The sequence below is a fragment of the Pectinophora gossypiella genome, chromosome 13, assembly GCF_024362695.1.
Source record: "Pectinophora gossypiella chromosome 13, ilPecGoss1.1, whole genome shotgun sequence".
In the NCBI taxonomy this organism is placed as follows: Eukaryota; Metazoa; Arthropoda; class Insecta; order Lepidoptera; family Gelechiidae; genus Pectinophora; species Pectinophora gossypiella.
Genome location: NC_065416.1, coordinates 16,403,377 through 16,420,000, shown reverse-complemented (window position 1 = coordinate 16,420,000; position 16,624 = coordinate 16,403,377). Strand labels below are relative to the sequence as shown.

The window sequence follows — 16,624 nt, the reverse complement described above, 5'->3', positions numbered from 1 at the left end:
CTAACCTAACCTAACCTAACCTAACCTAACCTAACCTAACCTAACCTAACCTAACCTAACCTAACCTAACCTAACCTAACCTAACCTAACCTAACCTAACCTAACCTAACCTAACCTAACCTAACCTAACCTAACCTAACCTAACCTAACCTAACCTAACCTAACCTAACCTAACCTAACCTAACCTAACCTAACCTAACCTAACCTAACCTAACCTAACCTAACCTAACCTAACCTAACCTAACCTAACCTAACCTAACCTAACCTAACCTAACCTAACCTAACCTAACCTAACCTAACCTAACCTAACCTAACCTAACCTAACCTAACCTAACCTAACCTAACCTAACCTAACCTAACCTAACCTAACCTAACCTAACCTAACCTAACCTAACCTAACCTAACCTAACCTAACCTAACCTAACCTAACCTAACCTAACCTAACCTAACCTAACCTAACCTAACCTAACCTAACCTAACCTAACCTAACCTAACCTAACCTAACCTAACCTAACCTAACCTAACCTAACCTAACCTAACCTAACCTAACCTAACCTAACCTAACCTAACCTAACCTAACCTAACCTAACCTAACCTAACCTAACCTAACCTAACCTAACCTAACCTAACCTAACCTAACCTAACCTAACCTAACCTAACCTAACCTAACCTAACCTAACCTAACCTAACCTAACCTAACCTAACCTAACCTAACCTAACCTAACCTAACCTAACCTAACCTAACCTAACCTAACCTAACCTAACCTAACCTAACCTAACCTAACCTAACCTAACCTAACCTAACCTAACCTAACCTAACCTAACCTAACCTAACCTAACCTAACCTAACCTAACCTAACCTAACCTAACCTAACCTAACCTAACCTAACCTAACCTAACCTAACCTAACCTAACCTAACCTAACCTAACCTAACCTAACCTAACCTAACCTAACCTAACCTAACCTAACCTAACCTAACCTAACCTAACCTAACCTAACCTAACCTAACCTAACCTAACCTAACCTAACCTAACCTAACCTAACCTAACCTAACCTAACCTAACCTAACCTAACCTAACCTAACCTAACCTAACCTAACCTAACCTAACCTAACCTAACCTAACCTAACCTAACCTAACCTAACCTAACCTAACCTAACCTAACCTAACCTAACCTAACCTAACCTAACCTAACCTAACCTAACCTAACCTAACCTAACCTAACCTAACCTAACCTAACCTAACCTAACCTAACCTAACCTAACCTAACCTAACCTAACCTAACCTAACCTAACCTAACCTAACCTAACCTAACCTAACCTAACCTAACCTAACCTAACCTAACCTAACCTAACCTAACCTAACCTAACCTAACCTAACCTAACCTAACCTAACCTAACCTAACCTAACCTAACCTAACCTAACCTAACCTAACCTAACCTAACCTAACCTAACCTAACCTAACCTAACCTAACCTAACCTAACCTAACCTAACCTAACCTAACCTAACCTAACCTAACCTAACCTAACCTAACCTAACCTAACCTAACCTAACCTAACCTAACCTAACCTAACCTAACCTAACCTAACCTAACCTAACCTAACCTAACCTAACCTAACCTAACCTAACCTAACCTAACCTAACCTAACCTAACCTAACCTAACCTAACCTAACCTAACCTAACCTAACCTAACCTAACCTAACCTAACCTAACCTAACCTAACCTAACCTAACCTAACCTAACCTAACCTAACCTAACCTAACCTAACCTAACCTAACCTAACCTAACCTAACCTAACCTAACCTAACCTAACCTAACCTAACCTAACCTAACCTAACCTAACCTAACCTAACCTAACCTAACCTAACCTAACCTAACCTAACCTAACCTAACCTAACCTAACCTAACCTAACCTAACCTAACCTAACCTAACCTAACCTAACCTAACCTAACCTAACCTAACCTAACCTAACCTAACCTAACCTAACCTAACCTAACCTAACCTAACCTAACCTAACCTAACCTAACCTAACCTAACCTAACCTAACCTAACCTAACCTAACCTAACCTAACCTAACCTAACCTAACCTAACCTAACCTAACCTAACCTAACCTAACCTAACCTAACCTAACCTAACCTAACCTAACCTAACCTAACCTAACCTAACCTAACCTAACCTAACCTAACCTAACCTAACCTAACCTAACCTAACCTAACCTAACCTAACCTAACCTAACCTAACCTAACCTAACCTAACCTAACCTAACCTAACCTAACCTAACCTAACCTAACCTAACCTAACCTAACCTAACCTAACCTAACCTAACCTAACCTAACCTAACCTAACCTAACCTAACCTAACCTAACCTAACCTAACCTAACCTAACCTAACCTAACCTAACCTAACCTAACCTAACCTAACCTAACCTAACCTAACCTAACCTAACCTAACCTAACCTAACCTAACCTAACCTAACCTAACCTAACCTAACCTAACCTAACCTAACCTAACCTAACCTAACCTAACCTAACCTAACCTAACCTAACCTAACCTAACCTAACCTAACCTAACCTAACCTAACCTAACCTAACCTAACCTAACCTAACCTAACCTAACCTAACCTAACCTAACCTAACCTAACCTAACCTAACCTAACCTAACCTAACCTAACCTAACCTAACCTAACCTAACCTAACCTAACCTAACCTAACCTAACCTAACCTAACCTAACCTAACCTAACCTAACCTAACCTAACCTAACCTAACCTAACCTAACCTAACCTAACCTAACCTAACCTAACCTAACCTAACCTAACCTAACCTAACCTAACCTAACCTAACCTAACCTAACCTAACCTAACCTAACCTAACCTAACCTAACCTAACCTAACCTAACCTAACCTAACCTAACCTAACCTAACCTAACCTAACCTAACCTAACCTAACCTAACCTAACCTAACCTAACCTAACCTAACCTAACCTAACCTAACCTAACCTAACCTAACCTAACCTAACCTAACCTAACCTAACCTAACCTAACCTAACCTAACCTAACCTAACCTAACCTAACCTAACCTAACCTAACCTAACCTAACCTAACCTAACCTAACCTAACCTAACCTAACCTAACCTAACCTAACCTAACCTAACCTAACCTAACCTAACCTAACCTAACCTAACCTAACCTAACCTAACCTAACCTAACCTAACCTAACCTAACCTAACCTAACCTAACCTAACCTAACCTAACCTAACCTAACCTAACCTAACCTAACCTAACCTAACCTAACCTAACCTAACCTAACCTAACCTAACCTAACCTAACCTAACCTAACCTAACCTAACCTAACCTAACCTAACCTAACCTAACCTAACCTAACCTAACCTAACCTAACCTAACCTAACCTAACCTAACCTAACCTAACCTAACCTAACCTAACCTAACCTAACCTAACCTAACCTAACCTAACCTAACCTAACCTAACCTAACCTAACCTAACCTAACCTAACCTAACCTAACCTAACCTAACCTAACCTAACCTAACCTAACCTAACCTAACCTAACCTAACCTAACCTAACCTAACCTAACCTAACCTAACCTAACCTAACCTAACCTAACCTAACCTAACCTAACCTAACCTAACCTAACCTAACCTAACCTAACCTAACCTAACCTAACCTAACCTAACCTAACCTAACCTAACCTAACCTAACCTAACCTAACCTAACCTAACCTAACCTAACCTAACCTAACCTAACCTAACCTAACCTAACCTAACCTAACCTAACCTAACCTAACCTAACCTAACCTAACCTAACCTAACCTAACCTAACCTAACCTAACCTAACCTAACCTAACCTAACCTAACCTAACCTAACCTAACCTAACCTAACCTAACCTAACCTAACCTAACCTAACCTAACCTAACCTAACCTAACCTAACCTAACCTAACCTAACCTAACCTAACCTAACCTAACCTAACCTAACCTAACCTAACCTAACCTAACCTAACCTAACCTAACCTAACCTAACCTAACCTAACCTAACCTAACCTAACCTAACCTAACCTAACCTAACCTAACCTAACCTAACCTAACCTAACCTAACCTAACCTAACCTAACCTAACCTAACCTAACCTAACCTAACCTAACCTAACCTAACCTAACCTAACCTAACCTAACCTAACCTAACCTAACCTAACCTAACCTAACCTAACCTAACCTAACCTAACCTAACCTAACCTAACCTAACCTAACCTAACCTAACCTAACCTAACCTAACCTAACCTAACCTAACCTAACCTAACCTAACCTAACCTAACCTAACCTAACCTAACCTAACCTAACCTAACCTAACCTAACCTAACCTAACCTAACCTAACCTAACCTAACCTAACCTAACCTAACCTAACCTAACCTAACCTAACCTAACCTAACCTAACCTAACCTAACCTAACCTAACCTAACCTAACCTAACCTAACCTAACCTAACCTAACCTAACCTAACCTAACCTAACCTAACCTAACCTAACCTAACCTAACCTAACCTAACCTAACCTAACCTAACCTAACCTAACCTAACCTAACCTAACCTAACCTAACCTAACCTAACCTAACCTAACCTAACCTAACCTAACCTAACCTAACCTAACCTAACCTAACCTAACCTAACCATCAGTCGGTTCCCGACCGCCGGAGGGATCACTAGTGTACAGTGCGAGATATCCTGCCGGCCCTGCCACCCTGCCGCGTCCTGCCACTCCTGCCGGCCGGTCCTGCCGTCCCTGCCGAACCCTGCCGGCCGGTCCTGCCGTCCCTGCCGACCCCTGCCGGCTGGTCCTGCCACCCTGGCCGACCCCTGCCGGCTGGTCCTGCCACCCCGGCCGACCCCTGCCGGCTGGTCCTGCCACCCCGGCCGACCCCTGCCGGCTGGTCCTGCCACCCCTGCCGACCCCTGCCGGCTGGTCCTGCCGCCCCTGCCGGGTCCTGCTGACCCCTGCCGGCTGGTCCTGCCGGGTCCTGCCGCCCCTGCCGGCCGCCCCTGCCGGCTGATCCTGCCGGCCAGTCCTGCCGGCCGCCCCTGCCGGCCGGTCCTGCCAACCGGTCCTGCCGACCGGTCCTGTCGGCCGGCCCTGCCGGGTCCTGCCGGCCGGCCCTGCCGAGTCCGGCCGGCCCTGCCGAGTCCTGCCGGCCAGTCCTGCCGGCCAGTCCTGCCGGCCGGTCCTGCCGAGTCCTGCCGGCCGGTCCTGCCGAGTCCTGCCGGCCGGTCCTGCCGAGTCCTGCCGGCCGGTCCTGCCGAGTCCTGCCGGCCGGTCCTGCCGAGTCCTGCCGGCCGGTCCTGCCGAGTCCTGCCGGCCGCGGCGACTTGTGCAATCTCAGTGACTTAGGTGACTAGTGCAACCTCAGTGTCTTAGGTGATTAGTGCAAGTGACTTTAGTGATCGGTGCAACAAACACCTACAAGCTGGGGACATCGATGTCGCAGACCAGCGACTGCACCATTATGGACGAACCAGGCCAAATGGAACCCGAGGCGCCGGAGGCGGCCTTCCTCGATGCTCTTTCGGTAAACTCGAGTCGCTCACCCCCCCCTGCTACATCTAAGGGAGGGGGGCCCACCACTCAGGCTGAGGGCATATTCTGTATCCGGGACGTGGACTCATATCTAACCACTCTGGAGGACATGACTGCTCGCATCATCAAGGCAGTTAATGAAGGCAAGAGCGTCACAGCGGCCAACAAGCGACTCATCACCAAAACGGCTGAGGACATAAGGGGGGCCACTAGGATTCTTCCGACCCTCATCAAGGCCAGCACTAACACCTCAGCTGCGGGCCGAAGCCCCCATACACTGGAACCAATTTCTCCTACGGCACGCGAGGATTTTAAAAAAGAAATTGTCGACTGCGTGCGCGAGGAAGTGAGGAAGATCACCAAAACACTCACAAAAAGCCAGCTACCAACACCTGCTGCGCGCCTCACCTACAGCGAGGTTGCCGGGGGTATTGCGAAGCACGCGCGACCCGCTTGGACCAATGCGGATGCTAGCGCGCCCGCGCCTATCCCCGCCCCCTCGATACCTATCACGAGGCCCGCCATCATCGTCACACCGACGGCTCCTCTCAAGTCCAGGCAGGAGGTCGTCGAGTCGCTACGCCGTGGAGCCGACTTCAAGCGGACCAAGTACGCGCCATTGAAGATCCAGCCAGTCTCCAACAATAAACTGCGAGTGGAGTTCCAGAATGCACAGGAACGCGACGACGCCCTCGGCCGCCTCCAGGGCTCTAAAGAGGTAAGCGCTGAACCTGCACATACTCTCCGTCCCATGGTTATAGTCAAGGGCATTCCCGGTGATATCCCGGCGGATCAGTTAGTGGTCATTATACAGGGGCAGAATGAGGAGCTTCAGGGTTTAGTTAGGGAGGTTGATGACCTCAAGCTCCGATTTAAACGCAATAATCGCAACCCAGCTTTGTACAATGCCGTTTTTATCACACATCCCAGGGTCTGGCGTCGGCTCATGGATATGGGCAAGGTTAGGATAGACCATCAGCGTACTCATGTTGAAGACTTCTCGCCCTTCCGGCAATGTTTTAAGTGTCTTCAGTTTGGCCACACTCGGGCCAAGTGCTCGGCTGACTCCTCTCCATGTGCTTATTGCGCGGACCCCGCCCATCAGGTGGAGAGCTGTCCGGTTAGGGAGAAACGAGGCACCCCTAAGTGTGTCAACTGCACGACACACAACAATAAGTTTAAGGCCACCCAGAATGTGCAGCACAGAGCTACCTCTGTTAATTGCCCCCGACTGCGAGCCATGAAGGACAGAATATCTAATCGTATTGATTATGGATCTGAATAGTATCAAGATAGTACAGTGTAATTTAGATAGGTCCAAGCATAGTCAGCACGAACTTGTTCGGTCCTTCATGGCTGGCAAGTTCCAACTTGCTCTTGTATCTGAGCCATATACTGGCTCTGGAGACACAGTCAAGTCTATACCAGGTTTAGATATTCACCAATATTCCAATGGCGGACGGGTCAAGGCCTGCATCTTTGTTAAGCGCGATTATGGAACCGTTCTAAGCATGTCACAATTTTCAAGCGGGAATTTATGCGTAGTTCAACTTTTACAAGCGGATAACAGTAGGATATATTTAGCCTCGGTTTACGCTGAACCCAACCATGATGAGTCAGACACCTTGAACAAACTTGATTTCTTCCTTCATGCTACGAACGGAGCTCGCCGGGTTGTGGGAGGGGACCTCAATGGTTGGCATCCCATCTGGGGTAGCGATATCACCAACCCACGCGGCAGGGATATTGTTGACGTCATACACGGTAACGGCATGCATGTATGCAACGTAGGCACCACACCCACATTTGAAACGATTACGCATGGTCGTTTAAGGAAATCCATCATCGACATCACCTTCGCGTCGGCTGACGTTTCCATGAATGTCAAGGGTTGGAGAGTGAACTTCGACATATGCCCCTCTTCGCAGCACAATGCCATAGAATTCTCCATCTCGGGCGCGCGTACCCGCAGAGAGTGTACGCGAGGATCCACCTTCAAGTACAAAGCCGATAAGGCCTGCTGGCCGGTCTTCAAGGAAGCATTACACTCCCACATGGCGAACTCCAATTTGTTGGACAGGATAATACCTGAGATGAGCCCTAGTGAGCTGGATGATTTCATCGGTGACCTCACGGGAGTCATTCACGCGGCTTGTGACGCATCAATGCGGATCAGCGGTGGCGGATTCAAATACAAACCACCATGGTGGAGTGAGGATCTGGAGAGGACCAAGATGGAGGTGGTGCGATTGCATCGTCAGATCCACGACGCAAATCGAAGGGGTTTGCCCTTGGGGGATCTGTTGGCTGAGCGGCAGACGAAGAAGGATCTGTACGCGCATAAGCTTCGAGAGGAGTCCACTCGAAGTTTCAGAGACTTTTGCCAATTGCAGACCAAAGAAAACGTCTGGTCGCTTACCAACAGACTCCTCAAGGAAACTACCCCTAGACAGCCACCGGCCACCCTCAACATCGGGGGGCGATTTACCACCAGTGGTGAGGAAACAGCTCGGGCACTTCTGGATCACTTTTATCCAGATGATTCTGTGGACATCGAGACTAGACACCATCAATTGAGATCTCAGTTCTTTGATTTTCCGGATACCCCGGACGACCCTCCCTTTGCTGAGGAGGAGGTTCTGGAGTACCTGAGGTACATGAACCCGGCTAAAGCACCAGGCCATGACCACCTTACCGCTGACATCTGCTTTCAATTCAGCAGGGAGTACCCAAAATTAATCACACAAGTTATGAACAGGTGCCTCAGCCTCCAGCACTTCCCCCGTCAGTGGAAAAGGGCTTGTGTACGTATTATTCCAAAGCCGGGTAAGTCAAACTACAATGAGCTGGTATCCTTCCGCCCGATAGGTCTCATACCTGTGTTCGGCAAGCTTCTTGAAAAGCTGTTTATCAAGAGAGTGACCTATTGCGCCTCTCGCGATGGCAAACTGAACAATCTACAGTTTGGGTTTAAAGAACAGACCAATACCGTGGAGGCAATCGATACTGCACTAAACAGAGTTCGCCAAGCGCGTGAGCATAATGAGCTGGCTGTCATGGTGTCGCTCGACATTAAGGCGGCCTTTGATAATGCTTGGTGGCCAGCGCTATTTCATCGGCTCCGGACAATTGGATGCCCTGCTAACATCTTTGGACTTATCACCGATTATGTCCGGGATCGTGAGGTGGAGCTGGACTACGCGGGACATCGGGTCGCGAAGGATATGTCCAGAGGCTGCATCCAGGGTTCCACTTGTGGACCTGTGTTCTGGAACATTATTCTCGATGAGCTGCTGGATGCGCGGCTCCCTGCTGGGTGTCATCTGCAGGCCTTCGCGGATGATGTCCTGTTGGTTGTCACGGCGGCGGGGGTCGCGGACCTGCAGAGTGCCACGAATCGTGCTCTCACGATCATTGCGGAGTGGGGTAGAAGCGTCAAATTAACATTCGGTCCTACTAAGACGCAATTAATAGCGTTCACCCCTAAAGCTAAGTCTGCCCAAATTGACATGGATGGGCATAGGTTGCCCTTTTCCCACCACATCAAGCTATTGGGGGTAGTGATTGATGAGAAGCTTCTTTTTCGTGAACACGTTCGGTATATCACTGATAAGGCGGCAAAGATTTTTAACAAGCTGTGCATCTTCTGCCGACCCACCTGGGGACCACACCCGGAAAATATCGCAACGATTTATCGACAAGTCATCGAGCCCATTGTAGCATACGCTGCCGGTATCTGGGGGCACGTCGCGAACAAAAGTTACGTACGTAAAAAGTTGCTGGGCGTGCAGCGCGGCTTCGCCATTCGGGCCATCAGAGGTTTTAGAACCATCTCAACACCAATGGCTATCGCGTTGGCGCGCTTCATCCCACTGGATTTGCGGGTTCTAGAGTTGTGGGAAAGGGAGCAAATTAAGCTTTCTGGAACTACCGAGTATCTACCCGACGACATTACCTTGGAGAGGCCGACCCCGATTCGAGAACTCTTGCATCCTGCCGACCGAGTCACAATAGATCTCCGACCAATACCCAATCTGCCGGAGACTGGACCCAATGGCTCTTCGATGGTCCAAGTGTACACGGACGGCAGCAAACAAGAGGATGGCTCTGTAGGTTGTGCGTTTGTGTGCTTTGACCCAGATCGCTCTCCGCCTAGAACTTCTCGGAAGTTTAAACTCCACAATAGCTGCACCGTTTTTCAGGCGGAACTACTCGCGTTGCTTAGAGCATGTGAGTGGGTCACTGAAAAAAGATACCGTTTTGCAACCATTCACACAGACTCATTATCTTCTTTACACGCCATAGCCGACAGAAACAACACTCATCCACTCGTCACACAAATACACAACATCATACACAATCACAAAAATACTTGCACAATCACATTAACTTGGGTCAAGGGCCACTCCGGTGTGTCTGGCAACGAAGACGCGGACAGGGAGGCCAACTTGGCTGCCAGATTACATCGGGCCCCTGACTATACTCGCTTTCCCATTTCGTACGCTACCGGACGGATCAGGAGTCGGGGACTCGAACTTTGGCTTGCCCGATATCAAAGCACGGACAAAGGGGAGCACACCAGGAGGATTCTGCCGAGTCTAGAGGACATTCGGGAACTAGCAAAATGTACTGAAACTTCCTTTCAACTTACCCAATTTCTTTCGGGCCACGGTTTTCATAAGGCTTACTTGCATAGGTTCCGGATCAAAGACAACGATCATTGTCCTTGCGACGAATCCACTTCCCAAACACTCGACCATCTTCTCCGGGAATGCCCTGCGTTTGGAATACACCGAATTAAACACGAGAGTATGTGCCGATTTCTGTGCGTACCCCCCTATCAGCTCACTGAGCTCATTAAAAAACAAGAGGCTATTCAATCTTTTGTAAATTATGTCAAGGTTATTATTAATGCTCTCAAAAAGTTTAATGAATAATTTATTTTTACACCCATTTTACTTCTAAGTTGTCTTGTACTTTCAGTTTTCATAGTTATTTTTACTCTTATATTTTACATTTCTTTACTCATTGTGTTTACACTATTAAGTTAGTTTACCAAAATAGTAGTCGGGACACCCGAAATCTTATGTCCTAGAATTGTGTTTTCTTGTATCAATAGTGGTTTCATTTTGATTGTTTTTATAACTTTTGTTCAATATTGCTTTGTTATAAATAATAAGTGTATTAAATTTCATAGTTGATTTTGTTTTGTTTGTGCTAATTAACATATAATTTATCCTTTCAGTAAATTTTATATAATATAGTTTAGTTTTATATAATTGTAATAGTTTATAAGTGTATATGTTATTATGTTCTTTCACCGTTGTGAACTGAAAGGGTCACCGTATCCAATAGCGGGGTCCCTGAAGGTTCACAACATATTGATAGCCAGTACTTATTTTAACTTAGTCTAAGGCATGCAATTCTAAACTCTGTGTTTAATGTTATTAAGACCAGAATATAGTCCTCTCGAGGGCGGTCATAACCCTCGGGAGAAAACAAAAAAAAAAAAAAAAAAAAAAAAAAAAAAAAAAAAAAAAAAAAACCTAACCTAACCTAACCTAACCTAACCTAACCTAACCTAACCTAACCAAACCTAACCTAACCTAACCTAACCAAACCTAACCTAACCAAACCTAACCTAACCTAACCTAACCTAACCTAACCTAACCTAACCTAACCTAACCTAACCTAACCTAACCTAACCTAACCTAACCTAACCTAACCTAACCTAACCTAACCTAACCTAACCTAACCTAACCTAACCTAACCTAACCTAACCTAACCTAACCTAACCTAACCTAACCTAACCTAACCTAACCTAACCTAACCTAACCTAACCTAACCTAACCTAACCTAACCTAACCTAACCTAACCTAACCTAACCTAACCTAACCTAACCTAACCTAACCTAACCTAACCTAACCTAACCTAACCTAACCTAACCTAACCTAACCTAACCTAACCTAACCTAACCTAACCTAACCTAACCTAACCTAACCTAACCTAACCTAACCTAACCTAACCTAACCTAACCTAACCTAACCTAACCTAACCTAACCTAACCTAACCTAACCTAACCTAACCTAACCTAACCTAACCTAACCTAACCTAACCTAACCTAACCTAACCTAACCTAACCTAACCTAACCTAACCTAACCTAACCTAACCTAACCTAACCTAACCTAACCTAACCTAACCTAACCTAACCTAACCTAACCTAACCTAACCTAACCTAACCTAACCTAACCTAACCTAACCTAACCTAACCTAACCTAACCTAACCTAACCTAACCTAACCTAACCTAACCTAACCTAACCTAACCTAACCTAACCTAACCTAACCTAACCTAACCTAACCTAACCTAACCTAACCTAACCTAACCTAACCTAACCTAACCTAACCTAACCTAACCTAACCTAACCTAACCTAACCTAACCTAACCTAACCTAACCTAACCTAACCTAACCTAACCTAACCTAACCTAACCTAACCTAACCTAACCTAACCTAACCTAACCTAACCTAACCTAACCTAACCTAACCTAACCTAACCTAACCTAACCTAACCTAACCTAACCTAACCTAACCTAACCTAACCTAACCTAACCTAACCTAACCTAACCTAACCTAACCTAACCATCAGTCGGTTCCCGACCGCCGGAGGGATCACTAGTGTACAGTGCGAGATATCCTGCCGGCCCTGCCACCCTGCCGCGTCCTGCCACTCCTGCCGGCCGGTCCTGCCGTCCCTGCCGAACCCTGCCGGCCGGTCCTGCCGTCCCTGCCGACCCCTGCCGGCTGGTCCTGCCACCCTGGCCGACCCCTGCCGGCTGGTCCTGCCACCCCGGCCGACCCCTGCCGGCTGGTCCTGCCACCCCGGCCGACCCCTGCCGGCTGGTCCTGTCACCCCTGCCGACCCCTGCCGGCTGGTCCTGCCGCCCCTGCCGGGTCCTGCTGACCCCTGCCGGCTGGTCCTGCCGGGTCCTGCCGCCCCTGCCGGCTGATCCTGCCGGCCAGCCCTGCCGGCCGCCCCTGCCGGCCGGTCCTGCCAACCGGTCCTGCCGACCGGTCCTGTCGGCCGGCCCTGCCGGGTCCTGCCGACCGGTCCTGCCGGCCGGCCCTGCCGAGTCCGGCCGGCCCTGCCGAGTCCTGCCGGCCAGTCCTGCCGGCCAGTCCTGCCGGCCGGTCCTGCCGAGTCCTGCCGGCCGGTCCTGCCGAGTCCTGCCGGCCGGTCCTGCCGAGTCCTGCCGGCCGGTCCTGTCGAGTCCTGCCGGCCGGTCCTGCCGAGTCCTGCCGGCCGGTCCTGCCGAGTCCTGCCGGCCGGTCCTGCCGAGTCCTGCCGGCCGGTCCTGCCGAGTCCTGCCGGCCGCGGCGACTTGTGCAATCTCAGTGACTTAGGTGACTAGTGCAACCTCAGTGTCTTAGGTGATTAGTGCAAGTGACTTTAGTGATCGGTGCAACAAACACCTACAAGCTGGGGACATCGATGTCGCAGACCAGCGACTGCACCATTATGGACGAACCAGGCCAAATGGAACCCGAGGCGCCGGAGGCGGCCTTCCTCGATGCTCTTTCGGTAAACTCGAGTCGCTCACCCCCCCCTGCTACATCTAAGGGAGGGGGGCCCACCACTCAGGCTGAGGGCATATTCTGTATCCGGGACGTGGACTCATATCTAACCACTCTGGAGGACATGACTGCTCGCATCATCAAGGCAGTTAATGAAGGCAAGAGCGTCACAGCGGCCAACAAGCGACTCATCACCAAAACGGCTGAGGACATAAGGGGGGCCACTAGGATTCTTCCGACCCTCATCAAGGCCAGCACTAACACCTCAGCTGCGGGCCGAAGCCCCCATACACTGGAACCAATTTCTCCTACGGCACGCGAGGATTTTAAAAAAGAAATTGTCGACTGCGTGCGCGAGGAAGTGAGGAAGATCACCAAAACACTCACAAAAAGCCAGCTACCAACACCTGCTGCGCGCCTCACCTACAGCGAGGTTGCCGGGGGTATTGCGAAGCACGCGCGACCCGCTTGGACCAATGCGGATGCTAGCGCGCCCGCGCCTATCCCCGCCCCCTCGATACCTATCACGAGGCCCGCCATCATCGTCACACCGACGGCTCCTCTCAAGTCCAGGCAGGAGGTCGTCGAGTCGCTACGCCGTGGAGCCGACTTCAAGCGGACCAAGTACGCGCCATTGAAGATCCAGCCAGTCTCCAACAATAAACTGCGAGTGGAGTTCCAGAATGCACAGGAACGCGACGACGCCCTCGGCCGCCTCCAGGGCTCTAAAGAGGTAAGCGCTGAACCTGCACATACTCTCCGTCCCATGGTTATAGTCAAGGGCATTCCCGGTGATATCCCGGCGGATCAGTTAGTGGTCATTATACAGGGGCAGAATGAGGAGCTTCAGGGTTTAGTTAGGGAGGTTGATGACCTCAAGCTCCGATTTAAACGCAATAATCGCAACCCAGCTTTGTACAATGCCGTTTTTATCACACATCCCAGGGTCTGGCGTCGGCTCATGGATATGGGCAAGGTTAGGATAGACCATCAGCGTACTCATGTTGAAGACTTCTCGCCCTTCCGGCAATGTTTTAAGTGTCTTCAGTTTGGCCACACTCGGGCCAAGTGCTCGGCTGACTCCTCTCCATGTGCTTATTGCGCGGACCCCGCCCATCAGGTGGAGAGCTGTCCGGTTAGGGAGAAACGAGGCACCCCTAAGTGTGTCAACTGCACGACACACAACAATAAGTTTAAGGCCACCCAGAATGTGCAGCACAGAGCTACCTCTGTTAATTGCCCCCGACTGCGAGCCATGAAGGATAGAATATCTAATCGTATTGATTATGGATCTGAATAGTATCAAGATAGTACAGTGTAATTTAGATAGGTCCAAGCATAGTCAGCACGAACTTGTTCGGTCCTTCATGGCTGGCAAGTTCCAACTTGCTCTTGTATCTGAGCCATATACTGGCTCTGGAGACACAGTCAAGTCTATACCAGGTTTAGATATTCACCAATATTCCAATGGCGGACGGGTCAAGGCCTGCATCTTTGTTAAGCGCGATTATGGAACCGTTCTAAGCATGTCACAATTTTCAAGCGGGAATTTATGCGTAGTTCAACTTTTACAAGCGGATAACAGTAGGATATATTTAGCCTCGGTTTACGCTGAACCCAACCATGATGAGTCAGACACCTTGAACAAACTTGATTTCTTCCTTCATGCTACGAACGGAGCTCGCCGGGTTGTGGGAGGGGACCTCAATGGTTGGCATCCCATCTGGGGTAGCGATATCACCAACCCACGCGGCAGGGATATTGTTGACGTCATACACGGTAACGGCATGCATGTATGCAACGTAGGCACCACACCCACATTTGAAACGATTACGCATGGTCGTTTAAGGAAATCCATCATCGACATCACCTTCGCGTCGGCTGACGTTTCCATGAATGTCAAGGGTTGGAGAGTGAACTTCGACATATGCCCCTCTTCGCAGCACAATGCCATAGAATTCTCCATCTCGGGCGCGCGTACCCGCAGAGAGTGTACGCGAGGATCCACCTTCAAGTACAAAGCCGATAAGGCCTGCTGGCCGGTCTTCAAGGAAGCATTACACTCCCACATGGCGAACTCCAATTTGTTGGACAGGATAATACCTGAGATGAGCCCTAGTGAGCTGGATGATTTCATCGGTGACCTCACGGGAGTCATTCACGCGGCTTGTGACGCATCAATGCGGATCAGCGGTGGCGGATTCAAATACAAACCACCATGGTGGAGTGAGGATCTGGAGAGGACCAAGATGGAGGTGGTGCGATTGCATCGTCAGATCCACGACGCAAATCGAAGGGGTTTGCCCTTGGGGGATCTGTTGGCTGAGCGGCAGACGAAGAAGGATCTGTACGCGCATAAGCTTCGAGAGGAGTCCACTCGAAGTTTCAGAGACTTTTGCCAATTGCAGACCAAAGAAAACGTCTGGTCGCTTACCAACAGACTCCTCAAGGAAACTACCCCTAGACAGCCACCGGCCACCCTCAACATCGGGGGGCGATTTACCACCAGTGGTGAGGAAACAGCTCGGGCACTTCTGGATCACTTTTATCCAGATGATTCTGTGGACATCGAGACTAGACACCATCAATTGAGATCTCAGTTCTTTGATTTTCCGGATACCCCGGACGACCCTCCCTTTGCTGAGGAGGAGGTTCTGGAGTACCTGAGGTACATGAACCCGGCTAAAGCACCAGGCCATGACCACCTTACCGCTGACATCTGCTTTCAATTCAGCAGGGAGTACCCAAAATTAATCACACAAGTTATGAACAGGTGCCTCAGCCTCCAGCACTTCCCCCGTCAGTGGAAAAGGGCTTGTGTACGTATTATTCCAAAGCCGGGTAAGTCAAACTACAATGAGCTGGGATCCTTCCGCCCGATAGGTCTCATACCTGTGTTCGGCAAGCTTCTTGAAAAGCTGTTTATCAAGAGAGTGACCTATTGCGCCTCTCGCGATGGCAAACTGAACAATCTACAGTTTGGGTTTAAAGAACAGACCAATACCGTGGAGGCAATCGATACTGCACTAAACAGAGTTCGCCAAGCGCGTGAGCATAATGAGCTGGCTGTCATGGTGTCGCTCGACATTAAGGCGGCCTTTGATAATGCTTGGTGGCCAGCGCTATTTCATCGGCTCCGGACAATTGGATGCCCTGCTAACATCTTTGGACTTATCACCGATTATGTCCGGGATCGTGAGGTGGAGCTGGACTACGCGGGACATCGGGTCGCGAAGGATATGTCCAGAGGCTGCATCCAGGGTTCCACTTGTGGACCTGTGCTCTGGAACATTATTCTCGATGAGCTGCTGGATGCGCGGCTCCCTGCTGGGTGTCATCTGCAGGCCTTCGCGGATGATGTCCTGTTGGTTGTCACGGCGGCGGGGGTCGCGGACCTGCAGAGTGCCACGAATCGTGCTCTCACGATCATTGCGGAGTGGGGTAGAAGCGTCAAATTAACATTCGGTCCT

General features: G+C 49.0%; 2 protein-coding genes across 2 annotated transcripts; both read right to left on the bottom strand.

The window, feature by feature from the left end:
- Positions 1 to 4,712: 4,712 nt before the first annotated feature.
- Positions 4,713 to 5,509, bottom strand: LOC126372041 (cuticle collagen 19-like). Its single transcript, XM_050017543.1, has 3 exons — positions 5,469 to 5,509; positions 4,961 to 5,231; positions 4,713 to 4,847 (listed from the first exon to the last, which is right to left on the bottom strand). Exons 1-3 carry the CDS (start codon positions 5,507 to 5,509, stop codon positions 4,713 to 4,715), a joined length of 447 nt encoding a protein of 148 aa, XP_049873500.1.
- Positions 5,510 to 10,285: 4,776 nt separating this feature from the next.
- Positions 10,286 to 13,097, bottom strand: LOC126372040 (collagen alpha-1(I) chain-like). The gene is made up of 3 exons (XM_050017541.1): positions 13,057 to 13,097; positions 12,503 to 12,773; positions 10,286 to 10,357 (listed from the first exon to the last, which is right to left on the bottom strand). Exons 1-3 carry the CDS (start codon positions 13,095 to 13,097, stop codon positions 10,286 to 10,288), a joined length of 384 nt encoding a protein of 127 aa, XP_049873498.1.
- Positions 13,098 to 16,624: the final 3,527 nt, after the last annotated feature.

Bases quoted from the DNA above. Each gene is read 5' to 3' on its own strand.
- LOC126372041 (XM_050017543.1), bottom strand. From the start codon at position 5,509: ATGGTGCAGTCGCTGGTCTGCGACATCGATGTCCCCAGCTT. The intron at 5,232-5,468 runs GTAGGTGTTTGT...AGGACTCGGCAG, and splicing joins GACATCGATGTCCCCAGCTT to GACCGGCCGGCAGGACTGGC. The intron at 4,848-4,960 runs GTCGGCAGGGGT...CCAGGGTGGCAG, and splicing joins GGCAGGACCAGCCGGCAGGG to GACCAGCCGGCAGGGGTCGG.
- LOC126372040 (XM_050017541.1), bottom strand. From the start codon at position 13,097: ATGGTGCAGTCGCTGGTCTGCGACATCGATGTCCCCAGCTT. The intron at 12,774-13,056 runs GTAGGTGTTTGT...AGGACTCGGCAG, and splicing joins GACATCGATGTCCCCAGCTT to GACCGGCCGGCAGGACTGGC. The intron at 10,358-12,502 runs GTCGGCAGGGGT...TTCCAAACGCAG, and splicing joins GGCAGGACCAGCCGGCAGGG to GGCATTCCCGGAGAAGATGG.